General features: G+C 47.1%; 1 protein-coding gene and 1 non-coding gene across 5 annotated transcripts in view; one reads left to right on the forward strand and one right to left on the reverse strand.

Moving 5' to 3' along the window:
* Nucleotides 1-4,401: 4,401 nt before the first annotated feature.
* Nucleotides 4,402-4,508, reverse strand: LOC123461871. The gene has a single exon (XR_006637930.1). It is a non-coding gene; the product is annotated as a U6 spliceosomal RNA (small nuclear RNA).
* Nucleotides 4,509-5,070: 562 nt separating this feature from the next.
* The window catches only part of Dgka (diacylglycerol kinase alpha), a 36,664-nt gene continuing 26,764 nt past the window's right edge, over nucleotides 5,071-14,970 (forward strand). Inside the window, exon 1 of one of the 4 annotated variants that reach the window (XM_045152482.1) lies at nucleotides 5,071-5,229. In XM_045152482.1, coding sequence (XP_045008417.1) covers nucleotides 5,194-5,229 — 36 coding nt within the window. In that variant the 5' untranslated portion in view covers nucleotides 5,071-5,193. Of the gene's footprint in view, nucleotides 5,230-5,597; nucleotides 5,728-5,860; nucleotides 5,938-7,342; nucleotides 7,462-14,970 lie in introns of those variants that run through there. The other 3 variants (XM_045152485.1, XM_045152484.1, XM_045152486.1) reach the window with 3 other exon arrangements.

Genomic DNA, 14,970 nt, shown 5'->3' on the forward strand with positions numbered 1-14,970 from the left:
TAAAAATAATCATGTAACAAAAAATAAGAGAAGGGGCTACAGAAATGGCTCGACGGAAAGCACTTGCTTGTAAAGCCTGGAATCCCGGCGACCCTAGTTCGATTTTCCAGCCCAAACGTAAAGCCAGATGCCCTTAGCGGTGCTTGCGTTTGGAGTCCTGTTTGCTGTGGCGGAGGCCCTGACCCTCCCACTCTCTCTTTTGTTTTGTTCTTTCGAGGTAGGGTTTTGCTCTAGCCCAGGCAGATCTGGAATTTACTATGTAGTCTCAGGCTGGCCTCATGGCAATCCTTCTACCGCTGCTTCCCCAGTGCTGGGCTTAAAGGCGTGAGACACCACCTCGGCTCACTCTATTTCTGAATGCCTCTTTCTGCCTCTCAAATAAATAAATAAAAACCTGCCTGGGCCTAGAGCAAGACCCGCCCTCGAAAAAAATATATAATTTTTTTTAAAGACGGGTGTGGTGGTGCACGCCTTTAATCCCAACACTGGGGATGCAGAGTTAGAAAGATCGCTGTGAGTTCAAGGCTACCCTGACACTACACAGTAAGTTCTAGGTCAGCCTGGGCTAGAGTGATACCCTGCCCCGGAAAAAAAAGAAGAAGAAGAAGAGGATGGAAAAAAGTAGCCAGACATGGTGGTGCATGCCTTTAATCTCATCACTCTGGGAGGCAGAAGTAGGAGGATCACCCTGAGTTCAGGCCAACCTGGGCAGAGTGAATTCAGGTCAGCCTGGGCTGGAGTGAGACCCTTTCTCAAACAAAAATCTTTACATATAATACACTTAACTGCAAGTGTTAGGACACTCACCCCTCACGCCTGCTGTGCGTGCGTGCGTGCGTGCGCGTGCACCTTGCTGTGAACCCTCACATCTAGATCAGCTTCATCCCCCAGCCCACTTAATCTTTCACCAGTTGTGCTTCAGCCCTGACAACATAGTACACGGAGGTCTTTATAGGTGCACCTACTAAGAAATGATAATATAGGATGACGCCTCTAAATATTAGTGGGATACATGACTCTTGACTGTATCTGAGTGGTCTCAGCTTTCAGTGGAGCTGTTCTGCAAAAGAAGGATCCTAAAGAGGCCACTGTTTAGTACCTAACCATAGGCACCCCAAAGTACCTCCAGATGCCCTGCACCAGCTCTGAGGTTGACAGGAAATGAAACTTAATTGTCTTCTTAGTACATCAGCCTAAGTAAGACCCAACCTTGGAGCCCGGATATGTACCCCCACCCACAGGAGGAAGAGAAGAAAGAAGAGGCCAAGGAAAACAAGCTGTTGTTTTTTCCTTCCCTTTGTTCGTTGCGGTTTTTTTCTTTCTGACTTTTATGATGCGGTTGATTAAAGAGACAAGCACCTGGACCCATAGGCATTAGACACCTCCTTCTTAGATGTTGCTCAGCCTTGATCTCCACCTCCCCTCAGCAGCAACTGACTTGGGGTGTGATGGCGTACAGATCCTAAAGAGACACAAAGAAAGCTAGAATAAGACCTATTCTATCTTACTCATTTTTTTAGCACAGGCTGACCTGGAATTCACTCTGTAGTCCCAGCCTGGCCTCAAATTTACAGCTATCCTCCTTCCTCTGCCTCCTGAGTGCTGGAATTAAAGGTATGTGCCACCATGCCTGGTTCCAGCTTGTTCTTTTTGTTTTGTTTTGCTTTTTTGTTGTTGTTGTTTTGTTTATTTATTTGATAGCGACAGACAGAGAAGGAGGCAGACAGAGAGAGAATGGGCACTCCAGGGCTTCCGGGCACTGCAAACAAACTCCAGATGCGTGCACCCTCTTGTGCATCTGGCTAATGTGGGTCCTGGGGAATCTAGGCTTGAGACAGGGTCCTTAGGCTTCACAGGCAAGCACTTAACCGCTAAGCCATCTCTCCAGACCCAACTTATTCTTTTATTAAAATATTTTACTTGAACGGGTCATGGTGGCGCACACCTTTAATCCCAACACTCAGGAGGCAGAGGTAGGAGGATCCCGGTGAGTTTGAGGCCACTCTGAGACTACAGAGTGAATTCCAGGTCAGTCAGGGCTAGAGTGAGACCTATATATATATATAATTTATGAAGGAGAGGGAGAGAGACAGAAGAAACAGAACGAAAGACAGCATGGGTATGCCAGGGCCTCTAGCCACTGAAAATGAATTCCAGACACATGCACCACTTTGTGCATCTGGCTTTATTTGGGTTGTGGGGGATTGAATTCTGGTCCTTAGGCATTACAAGCAAGCACCTTAACTGTTGATACATCTCTCCAGCCCTTCATATTATTTTTTTGGTCTAATTTCTTTTTTTCCTTTTTCATTTTTTATTGACAACTTCCATAATTGTAAACAATATTCCATCCTCCATATTATTCTTATTTTTAAAAACAGGGCTGGAGAAATGGCTTAGTGGTTAAGGTGCTTGCCTGCAAAGCCAAAGGATTCCTGTTCAACTCTGCAAGATTCATATTAGCTAGGTACACAAAGGGACACATGCATCTGGAGTTCATTTGCAGTGGCTGGAGGCCTTGGTGTGCCCCCCCCCTCTCCTTTTTCTCTCTTAAATAAATAAATAAAATATATTTTAAAAAATAGAAAAGCTGGGTGTGGTGGCTCATGCCTTTAATCCCAGTACTTGGGAGGCAGAGGTAGGAGAATTGCTGCGAGTTTGAGGCTATCCTGAGACTACATAGTGAGTTCCATGTCATCCTGGGCAAGTATGAAACCCTACCCTGAAAGAAAAAAAGAAAAGAAAAAATAAAATAAAATAGGGCTGGAGAGATGGCTTAGTGGTTAAGGCACTTGCCAGCAAAGACAAAGGACTCAAGCTAGATTCCCAAGTACTCATATAAGCCAGAGGCACAAGGTAGCACCTGCATCTGGAGTTTGTTTGCAGTGGCTGGAGCCCTGGCATATCCATTCTCTCTCTCTCTCTCTCTCTCTCTCTCTCTCAAAAACCATTTTTTAAATATTTTATTTTTCGAGCTAGGCATGGTAGTGCACACCTTTAGTCCTAGCACTTGGGGGGCCAAGGTAGGAAGAGCACCATGAATTCAAGGCCACCCTGAGACTACATAGTGAATTCCAGGTTAGCCTAAACTAAAGTGAAACCCTACCTTGAAAACCAAAAAAAAAAAAAAAAGAAGAAGAAAGAGAGAAAAAGAAAAAGAAAGAAAGAAAGAAATTATTTTTCTTTATTTGAAAGAGAGAGAGAGACAATGGGCAGGCCAAGACCTTCCATTGCTAACGAATTCAGAAGAGTGCACCACCTTTTGCATCTAGCTTACCTAGTTTTCCTGGGTACTGGGGAGTTGAGGTGGGGCTTGGTGGCAGACGTCTTTAATCCCAGCACTTGAGAGGCAGAGGCAGGAGGATCACCATGAGTTTGAGGCCACCCTGAGACTACATAGTGAATTCCAAGTCAGCCTGGGCTTGAGTGAGACCCTACCTTGAAGAACAAAACAACAACAACAACAACAAAATTTTAAGTATCTAGGGCTGGAGAGATGGCTTAGTGGTTAAGGCACTTGTCTGCAAAGCCAAAGGACCCAGGTTCACTTCCCTAGTACCCACTAAGCCAAATGCACAAGGTTGCACATACATCTGGAATTCAGTGGCTGAAGGCCCTGGCACACCCATTCTCTCTATATCTGCCAACCCCCACTCAAATAAATGAAGTAAATAAAAAATTTTAAATATCTACTCATTTACAAGACAGAACAAGGCAGCTAGAGAAAGAATGGGGCAAGTCAGGCCAGCCTGTAACTACAGAGTGAGTTCCAGGTCAGTCCAGGCTAGAGTGAGACCCCATCTCAAAAAAAAAAAAGTGGGGGGAGAGAAGGGAAATACTATGGTTTGTTGTCTATAAGTACAGAAGTTGTCAATAAAAATATATATTTTTTAAAAAAACCGAGCATAGTATGCGCATACCTTTAATCCCAGCACTCTTGGGGGACAAGGGTAGGAGGCTTGCCATGCTCCTGAGACTACACAGTGAATTCCAGGTCAGCCTGGGCTATAGCAAGATCCTATTTTAAAAAGGGGGTGCTGGAGAGATGGGTTAGTGGTTAAGGCGCTTGCCTGCAAAGCCTAAGGACCCATGTTTGATTCTCCAGGTCCCATGTAAGTGGGATGCACAATGGCACAAGCAGGCAAGGTCGCACACGCACGCAAGGGGGCACACCCATCTGCAGTTCAATTGCAGTGGCTGGAGTCCCCCCTAGCGTGCCAATTCTCTCTCACACACACATTTAAAAATAAAAAGAGCTGGGCATGGTGGCGCATGCCTTTAATCCCAGCACTCGGGAAAGATAGGAGGATCACCTTCAGTTTAAGGCCACCCTGAGACTACATAGTGAATTCCAGGTCAGCCTGGGCTAGAGTGAAACCCTACCTCAAAAAACTAAAAAGAAAAAGAATGGAACGCTTCACGAATTTGCTGTCATTCTTGTTCAGGGGCCATGCTACTCTTTTTTCTGTATGGTTCCAATTTAGTATATGTGCTGCTAAAGCGAGCACTACCTTGGAACATTTAAGAACCCAGCGTGGTGGCGCACGCCTTTAAACCCAGCACTAGGGAGACAGATGTAGGAAGACTGCCTTGAGCTTGAGGCCAGCCTGAGACTACCTGGTGAATTCCAGGTCAGCCTAGGCTAGAGCAAGACCCTACCTTGAAACCTCCCCGCCCCCCCAAAATAAAAACCCTACTGATTATTTTCCCCCACTAGAGGGCCTATGTATTCATTCTTTCTCTGACCCCCACTCAAAATAAGTAAATACACACACTTCCAGTCAATGGTATCTCCTCCCCTTCCTTTCTACTCCCAGGTGTGAGGGCAATTCCAGGAACCCATGACTTTGTTACTCTGCCCTACTTCAATGAAGAGTAGGAGGGCGTTAGTCAGGGGTTGGGGCGGGGCCAGGCAGGATGCCTGGGTCCCCAGTTTTGCTACTCAGTCAGTCCCTGGGCCTCTGTCTCTAACCCCCACTTTCCTCCCCCCTTTCCTCCCCTCCCCCAGCTCTACCAGCCTCACCACCTTCATGCGCCCCAAGAGCCTGACAGATCCCAAACAGTTTTCAGGCAAGAGAAGCTGGAGGGCTCTTCTTTCAGCTGCTGCTTTTGCCCAGGGCGCCTGTGGCACCTGCTCAAGGTCAGAGGGCAAAGTCTGGAGAAAGGTCGCACCCAGGCCAGAGTGGTCTCTGCATGCAAGCCTCCACCCTAGAGCTAAGGAGAGGAAACGTGAGTCCTAGAAGATGCGCTTACACGCGGGGGTGGGGGTGGGTGGGTAGGTCTTCACGGGGGTGAGAAGGCTGGAAAGAAGCTGGCCATTTGGAGAGTGAGGTGTCCAGAGCCCAGGATGTGGACTGTGGAACTCTGGCCTGGCCCCTCTCGGTCCAGAGTGTGGAGTCATGGTGATGTCAAGGAGCTGGGCAGGGAAGTCCAGGCTGGCCATGTTGGAGGGAGTGTGTGGGTGGGTGTGTTGGCGGGGGTGGGGGGACAACTGGTGGTTGGGTGGGCAGCTGGCCAGGTTATTCTTATCAGCAGCCTGCCCTCTCTATCTTGGCCTCTCAGGTTGGGGATGAGGGGAGAGGCTGTAATTAGAAAAATAAAAATTTAAAAAAAAAAAAAAAAAAGGGAAAGCAGAGCTGCCCCAGACGCGGGAAGAAGACCCGGAGCCCAGGAAGTGGAGAAAGTGGCCCGCTGCAGAGTCGTTCAGCAGAACCGGGGAGGGAGCAGGTGATGTCGGAAACCTGGCCGCCCGGGCCTGTCGGGCCTCGACGTCCGGGTGGTCCGGGGCCGGGGCCGGGAGCGGCGGGCGGGCGGGCGGGCGCCTGTGTCGTCAGGAGCTGGGCGGCCCCGCCGGCCGGCCCGTCCCCTCCAGCCCTGCCCGGGCTCCAGCTCCAGCGCCGGCGCCTCTGCTCGGACCGTGCGCCCTCCTCGGGCAAGGTAGAGACCCCGGGAGCCCCCCGCCACTCACACGCCCCCACCCGGGAGCAGAGGGGGCGACGGAAGGGGACGCCCCACGGGCTGGGTGAAGGCTGCCGGGTGGGGCAGGAGGAAGCGTGACAGCTGGAGCGGGTGGCTAGGAGGGTTCCATCTGAGCCGCTGGGGGCTGCCGGAGGGCTGGGCCAGACATTCCCCCCATCCCTCTGGCTACTCGGAGGGATGGTGAAGCTCCGCTCCTGGGGACTTGACTCGGAAGAAAGTCCTTTTTGGTACCCCCCCCCCCACAGTAGCACACTCGTGGAGAAGGGTTCTTATTTGGCCTTCTGGACTCCATCCTTTCCATACCTGTTACTGGGAGGTTTCTGGCAATAACCTGGCCTGAATAGGAAAAAAAAAAAAAGAATCTTTTTGAGGAAGAAATGCAAATATTACTGGACATCTCTGTAGCTTCAGAACATACAAGTCCACATCCCCCAACCATGCCAACATTGCAACTTCCTCCTGTACCATGCAATGACACCCTCCATACAGTGATACCACCCCTTTTACTAGGCAACACCATCATCTCCGGCGCTTGTGGTGGCTCACTGAATTTTGATGCTTCAAGCCAAAAAAAAAAAAAAAAAAAAAATTATCTCTAGACCACTGACTTCTATCAGGGATGGGCAGGTCCAGGGAGAGCTCTGGGAGGGTACTGTCCCTGGTACAGTTAGTTAAGGGACGCAGATGTCATGGTGATCCGGCCTAGCTCTCAAACTCGAATGCTTGGCCCTTTCAGTTTGTTACTGGGACATCCCGTCTTGGGGATGGAGCTAATCCTTGAGTAATGGTCAACTTGAAAGTGTGCAATGAAATGAAAAGGAAACTTAAACATCAATGCCAGCTTTGGAAGCAATGTTTGTCTTTGTTAACAGCAATTTTATTATTTGATGTCTAAAGTTAGAACTAGAGAATGCGAGGCACTTACACTTAGTGGAAGAGGTAGGCTGTCTAGAGACTGGCTGTGATCCTGAGGAGGAGATCTCTATCTAGGTCTCCATTTCCTCCTTTGTAAAACATGATTTCTGAGGATGTTCTAGGATTCTTTCCCTTCAAATCCATTTCTTTTTTTTCTCAACCCATGTTGGTAGAGGTGAATAGGGAAACCAGAGGAGGGAAGAGTGAGTCACAAATAGCTGGCGGTCTGGCAGCAGACCCCACCCTTGCAGCCCTGTGTTCGCCTGGACTAGCCCAGGTTATAGCCTCAGGGTTGGGATGGAACTGAAGGGCCAACATTGGACTTGTTCCAAGTCTTTCCCTAAGTCCCCAGGAGTCTGCAGTTTTCTGCCCCTCAGCTCCAGGGGCAGTCAAATTCCCAGTGAGAGGTCAGGACACTTGGACCCTGACAGCATAGTTTCAAGCCACTTCATCATCCCCCCAGAAGCAAAGTTCAGGATTCTGATGCTACTACATGACTGCTCCTGACGTGTAAACAGGGCAGAAGGTGGACAGCCAGGCTCCACTACTGCTAGAAGCCCCTGAAATGTGAGTTTCTCGCTGAAAGGTATCTTGTGCTTCTCTAGGTTCTACCTTGCATAATAATAATAGCTAACGTTTACTGAATCCTTATTCTGTGCCATGCAGTTTACTTGGTGCATTGCTTATATAACCTTATTTAAACCTTGTGACGGGTTAGGTGGCCGTGTTGTTGGTCAAGGTTGGGCTGAGGGGGCGTAGTAGAGGCGCGAGAGTGGGGGCTTACCTGGTACGTTTTAGGCCCTGGGTTTGATGCCCAGCTTTAAAAACAAAAATTGAGCCTGGCATGGTGGTGCACACCTTTAATCCCAACACTCGGGAGGCAGAGGTAGGAGTATTGCTATGAGTTGGAGGCCACTCTAAGACTACATAGTGAAAAAAAAAAAAAATGAAGTTCAGCAGGGAGTTGAAGTGACTCATCTAAGAGCTACATTCTGACCTGTGTCTAATTCAAAAGTCCATTCTCCCATTCTTGAGCAGGGTGTGATAGCTTATGCCTGTAAACCCAGTATTTGAGAGCCTGGACTACATAGCGAATCCCTGTTTAAAGGAAAAAAGAAAAAAAAAAAGCTGAGTGCCTGAGACGCACGCCTTTAATCCCAGCACTGGGTAGGCAGAGGTAGGAGGATCACCATGAGTCTGAGGCCACCCTGAGACTACAGAGCAAATTCCAGGTTAGCCTGGGCTAGAGTGAGACTCTACCTAGAAAAAAAAAAAAAGCAAATAAACACTGGACAACCTGGTGAGGTAGCACACACCTTTAATCCCAGCATGTCACTTGGGAGGCAGAGGTAGGAGGATTACTGAGAGTTTGAGGCCACCCTGAGACTACATAGTGAATTCCAGATCAGCCTGCGCTAGAGCGAGACCCTACCTTGAAAAACCAAAAACAAAGCAAAACAAAAAAATCAAGAAAACTTCTTGGCTGGAGAGATAGCTCAACCATTAAGGTGCTTGTCTACAAAGCCAACAAGCTGTGTTCAATTCCCCAGTACCCACATTAGCCAGATGCACAAAGTGGTGCATGCATCTGGAGTCTGATTGTAGTGGCTAGAGAACTTGGTATACCCATACATTCTCTCTCTCTTTCTCTGTCACTCTCTCTCTCTCTCTCTCTGCCTCTGCTTGCAAATAAATAAACTTTTTTTTTCGAGGTAGGGTCTCACCGGGCTGACCTGGAATTTGCTATGTAGTCTCAGGGTGGCCTTGAACTCACTGCTATCTTCCTACCTCTGCCTCTCGCATAAATAAAATATATTTTTTTATTTTTAAAATATTTTTTGTTCATTTTTATTTATGTATTTGAAAATGTCAGAGAGAAAGAGGCAGATAGAGAGAGAGAGAGAATGGGCACGGCAGGACCTCCAGCTACTGCAAACGAACTCCAGACATGTGCGCCCCCTTGTGCATCTGGCTAATGTGGGTCCTAGGGAATCGAGCCACGAACGGGGGTCCTTAGGCTTCACAGGCAAGTGCTTAACCACTAAGCCATCTCTCCAGCCCCCCTCTTTTTAATTTTTTTAACTTTATTTTTATTTATTTATTTGAGAGAGGACAGGGAAAGAGAGAATGGGCATGCCAGGACCTCCAGCCACTACAAACGAATTCCAGATACATGTACCCCTTTGTGTATCTGGCTTAGGTGAGTCCTAGGGAATTGAACCAAGGTCCTTTGGCTTTGCAGGCAATCACCATCTCCAGCCCCAATAAAATATCTTTTTTAAAAAACTTCTCTTGCTGGGCATGGTAGTGCATACCTTTAATCCCAGCACTCAGGGGCGGGGAGGGGAGGCAGAGGTAGGAGAATCACCATGAGTTCAAGGCCACCCTGAGACTACATAGTTAATTATAGGAGAGCCTGAGCTAGAGTGAAACCCTACCTTGAAAAACAAAACAAAACAAAACAAAAGCTTCTCTTAACATCAATTATATATATTACTTCTCCAGGTTTAAGAGTCGGAGCCAGCAGGGGGCAGGGAAGAGTTGGGTTATTGAGAAAAGAAAGACAGGAGAGAAGTGTCTTGCCCACTCTCCATCTTCCCTGGTTTGCTCTCCCTGTCACTTTCTCCCTCAGATTCCATTTCCCGTAACCTTGGAGTCATCTAAGAATTCCCAGTAACCAGAGACTACTTAAACCATGCCAGCTCTACTGGCCACAAGACAATTATATACTCATTATATCTGTTCATTACAGCCATTGATACGAGCCAGAAGGTCAAAGTCCTTTAGTCAAGGAGTCAGTGTCTCAAAAGACCATGCCAAGTGTTCCCAGAGACTCTTTGGACAAGGATGTTGTGCCAGGTAGAAGTGGTTGGCAGAGATGTTCCAAGGGCAGATGTCGAAAGATGTTGCACTGTCAGAAATGGAAAAGGGCTGAGATATTGTTGCAGGCTCTAACTGCTTGCCTGCAACAGCCAACAAGCCCTAGAGTTAAAGTGGGGGTTTTAGCTGGGGTGTGGTGGCAAATGCCTTTAATCCCAGCACTCAGGAGACAGAGGTAGGAGGATCGCCGTGAGTTCGAGGCCACTCTGAGACTACATAGTGAATTCCAGGTCAGCCTGAGCTAGAATGAGACCCTACCTTGAAAAAAAAAAGTGTGGTTTTGTTTACTTGTTTGTTTTGAGGCCACATCCCACTGTGTCCCAGGTTGTCCTGGAACTCATTCTGTGGCCCAGGTTGGCTTCAGGCGTAATGCTGTCCTTCTGATTTAGCCTCCTGAGTGCTGGGATTAAAGGCATGAGTCACCATGCCCCTCTTCAAAATGTGTTGTTTGGCCATGCATGGTGGCACACGCCTTTAATCCCAGCACTCAGAAGGCAGAGGTAAGAGGACCGCCATGAGTTTGAGGCCACCCTGAGACTACATAGTTAATTCCAGGTCAGCCTGGACCAGAGTGAGACCCTACCTTGAGAAAAAAAAAAAGTGTTGTTTGTTTGTTTTTGAGATAGAATCTCCTGTAGCTCAGCTGGCTTTGTGTAGCTGAGGCTAACCTTAAACTTCTGTTCCTTCTGGTTCCACCTCTGGAGTGCTGGAACCACAGATGTATACCACCATGAGAGGGTTATTCAGTGCTAGAGATCAAACTCAGGCCCTCATGTACGCTAGGCAAATACCTCAGCAGTGCCTTTTAGCATCATTCACTCATTTAACAGCTAGTTACTTAGCACCTACTAGATGCATTCCAAATTATCTCATACTTCCCTGACAAGTGTATACTTTGTGACATCCCATTTAACCATATTCAAATGAATAGTCCCAAAATAAACTATCCAATTTTACACGTTTTTTTTAAAAAAATATTTTATTTATTTATTTGAGAGAGAAAGGCAGATAGAGAGAAAGAAAGAATGGGGCTGGAGAGATGGCTTAGCAGTTAGGGCACATGCCTGTGAAGCCTAAGGACCCAGGTTCACTTCTTCAGGTCCCACATAAGCCCCATTCTCTCTCTCTCTCTCTCTTTGTCTCAAATAAATAAATAAAATCTTAAAAAAAGAAAGAAGGAAAGGGTATGCCTGGGTCTTTAGCCACTGCAAACGAACTCCAGATGCATGTGCCTCCTTGTGCATCTGGCTTACATGGGTCCTGGGGAATTGAACCTGGGTCCTTAGGCTTCAAAGGCAAAAAAAACTGCTAAGCCATTTCACCAGCCTACAGTCATTTTTTCACAGCCAATATTAAGTACTCAGTACCCACTGAGCCCTGTTTTACATACTGGGGATACAGTGATAAAGAAGACTAGCAGGTTTCAGCCCTTAGGGAACTCAGCATTTGCTAGATGAACAGTTAATAGAGAAGCAAATAATTTAGGAAGATAATGTTTATTTGCGATAAGATGGGAAGCACACCTTTAATCCCAGCACTCGAGAGGCAGAGGTAGGAGGATTGCCATGAGTTCAAGGCCACCCTGAGATGACAGAGTTAATTCCAGGTCAGCCTGGATCAGAGTGAGACTCTACCTAAAAAAAAAAAAAGGCAAGCTACTTTAAAAGGGAACAAAGACATGTGGAGGCTCACATCTGTAATACCAGTATTTAGATTGATGAGATGATGAGACAGAGGGATTGTCATGAGTTCCAGGCCAACTGGGTTAGTTATCTTTCTTTCTTTCTTTGTTTTCGAGGCAGGGTCTCCCTCTAGCCCAGGCTGACCTGGAATTCACAATGCAGTCTCAGGCTGGCCTCAAACATATAGTAATCCTACCTCAGCATTCCAAGTGCTGGGATTACAGAGGTAAACCGCCATGCCCAGTTTGAGACCCTATCTTTAAAAGATAGAAAGGGCTGGAGAGATGGCTTAGCAGTTAAGGTTCTTGCCTGAAAAGTCTAAAGACCCTGGTTCAGTTCCCCTGGACCCACATAAGCCAGATGCACAAGATGGTGCATGTGTCTGGAATTCGTTTGCATTGGCTGGAGGCCCTGGCACACCCATTCCCTCTCTACCTCTTTCTCTCACTCTCAAAAATATAAATAAAATGTAAAATAAATAAATAAATAAAAGAACTGGAGCTAGATGTGGAGGTGCACACCTTTAATCCTAGCACTCAGGAGGCATAAATAGGAGGATTACGGTGAGTTTGAGCCAACCTGGGATACAGAGTGAATTCTAGGTCAGCCTGGGCTACAGCAAGACTCTACCTAAAAAAAAAAAAAAAAAAAACAGGGGCTGGAGAGATGGCTTAGTGATCTTAAGGCATTTGCCTGCAAAGCCAAGGGATCCTGGTTCAATTCTCCAGGATCCATGTAAGTCAGATACACAAGGGGGCACATGCATCTGGAGTTCATTCGTAGTGGCTGGAGGCCCTGACACACCCATTCTCTCCCTCTCCCTCTCTCTTTCTCTCTCTCTCTCTCTCTCTCTCTGTCTCTTTCTCTCTCAAATAACTAAATAAATAATTTTTTTTTTCAAAAAAGCAGGAAATAAAAAGATCAAGGAAGTTCTCTTGAAGGAGCTGATATTTGAGACAAGAAATTGGCTCTGCCAGGAGTAGGAAGGGTGCCCCAGGCAGGCAGAACAGTAAATCTGGACAGGTAAGAACTTGGCATGCCTGTGGAACAGGAAGACAGTGAGACTAGAAAGCAGTACGTGACAGACAGGAAGAAAGGGCAGTGCCAGGTGTGGTGGCGCACACCTTTAATTCCAGCACTCAGGAGGCAGAGGTAAGAAGATGGCCCAGAGTTCAAGGCCACCCTGAGATTTACATAGTAAAATTCCAGGTCAGCCTGGCCTAGTGTGAGACCCTGCCTCAAAACAAACAAACAAACAAAAGACAAGAAAGGGACAGAGTGCAGGCTGAGGCCTTTGTCTGAGCTCCAGTTGTTTCTTCTCCCTTTTCCTCTTTTAAAATGTTTATTAGCCAGGTGTGGTGGCGCATGCCTTTAATCCCAGCCCTCGGGAGGCAGAGGTAGGAGGATCGCCGTGAGTTCAAGGCCACCCTGACACTCCATAGTGAATTCCAGGTCAGCCTGAGCTAGAGTGAGACCCTACCACAAAAAAAAAAAAAAAAAAAGTTTATTGGTGTGTGGGGTGTGTGTGTGTGCACACACATGCCACATGCACATGCCTGTGGAGGTCAGAGGACAACTTCTGCCTTGCCTTCTACCTCTTTTTGAAGAAGGGTCTGTGGTATTTGCCACTTTGTTCATGTGCTTCTGGTTAATTCTCCTGTCCCCTCCTCCTATATCGCCATAGACACACCACTGAGAATCCAAATTCGAGTACTCAAAGTTGTGGTGCAAGCACTTTTATCCACTGCACGTCTTTTTGTTGTTGTTGTTGTTGTTTTTTGAGGCAGGGTCTCAGTCTAGCTCAGACTGATCTGGAATTCACTCTGTAGTCGCAGGGTGGACTCAAACCCATGGAGATCCTCCCATCTCTGTCTCCCGGCCCATTTTGTTTTTTGAGATAGAGTCAGGCCTCAAATTCACTATTGCTTAAGACACTTCAGTGCTCCTGGGATTATAGTATATGCTACCACACCAGGGTGACGGTGGCTTTCGCACCCCAATCCCCATCCCACTTTTTAAAAGTATATTTATTTTTTTAAATTTATTTGAGAGAGAGAGAGAAAAAAAAAAGAATGGGTGCACCAGGGCTTCCAGTCACTGCAAATGAACTCCAGATGTGTGTGCCCCTTGTGCATTTGGTTTACGTGGGTCCTGGGGAATTGAACCTGGGTCTGCTGGTTTTGCAGGCAAGCACCTTAACCACTAAGTCATTTCTCCAGCCCCTAATTTTTTTTTTTTAGCAGATTTATTTATTTATTTTTATTTGAGTGAGACAGAGAAAGAATGGGTGCACCAAGGCTTCCAGCCACTGCAAACAGACTCCAGATAGACACACCAACTTCTGTATCTGGCTTATGTGGATACTGGGGAATCAAACTAGGCCCTTGGCCTCATAGGCAAATGCCTTAACCACTAAGCCATTCTCCAGCCCCTGTCTCCCCTGACCCTGACTTTTAAATGTTTTGTTTTGGCCAGGTGTAGTGGTGCATGCCTTTAATCCCAGCATTGGGTGTGGGGGTGCTGAGGTAGGAGGATCACCTCCAAGCCTGGGACCACAAAGTGAGGTCTCAGCCTTCACTCTGTCCCTTTCTTATTCTGCTCTTCCTGTCTATTACATACTGCTTTCTAGTCTCACTGTCTTCCTGTTCCACAGGCATGACAAGTTCTTACCTGTCTAGATTTACTGTTCTGCCTGCCTGGGGAACCCTTCTCCATGAGTTCAAGGCAATTCTGGAGCTAGAATGAGTTCCAGGCCAGCCTGGGCTGGAGTGAGGTCCTGCCTGGAAAAAAAAAAAAATTGTTTTGTTTGGTTTCAAAAAAGGGTCTCATGTATCCTAAGTTGATCTCAAACTTGCTATGTAGCCAAGGATGGTCTTGAACTCTTTTTTTTTTTTTTTTTTTTTTGAGGTAGGGTCTCACTCTAGCTCAGGCTGACTTGGCATTCACTATGTATTCTCAGGGTGGCCTCAAACTCACTGCAATACTCCTATCTCTGCCTCCAAAGTGCTGGGATTAAAGGCTTGGGAAACCATGCCCAGCCTGGTCTTGAACTCTTTTTATTTTTATTTTTATTTATTTGAGAGAGAGATTGAAAGAGGCAGGCAGAAAGCCGGGCATGGTGGCGCACGCCTTTAATCCCAGCACTCGGGAGGCAGACATAGGAGGATCACCGTGAGTTCGAGGCCACCCTGAGATTACATAGTTAATTCCAGGTTAGCCTGGGCCAGAGTGAAACCCTACCTTGAAAAACCAAAAATAAAAGAAAGAGGCAGGCAGAGAGAGAGAGAGAGAGAGAATGGGCATGCCAGGTCCTTCAGCTATTGCAAATGAACTCCAGAAGTATGCAGCACCTTGTACATTTGGCTTACATAGGTCCTAGGGAATTGAACCTGGGTCCTTAGGCTTTTCAGGCAAGTGCCTTAACCGCTAATCCATCTCTCCAGCTCTGGCATTGAACTCTTAATCCTCTTGCCTACATCTATCAAATGCTGGAAGTACAGACCTGTGCCACCAC

Source organism: Jaculus jaculus, chromosome 6 (assembly GCF_020740685.1).
Source record: "Jaculus jaculus isolate mJacJac1 chromosome 6, mJacJac1.mat.Y.cur, whole genome shotgun sequence".
Taxonomy (NCBI): domain Eukaryota; kingdom Metazoa; phylum Chordata; class Mammalia; order Rodentia; family Dipodidae; genus Jaculus; species Jaculus jaculus.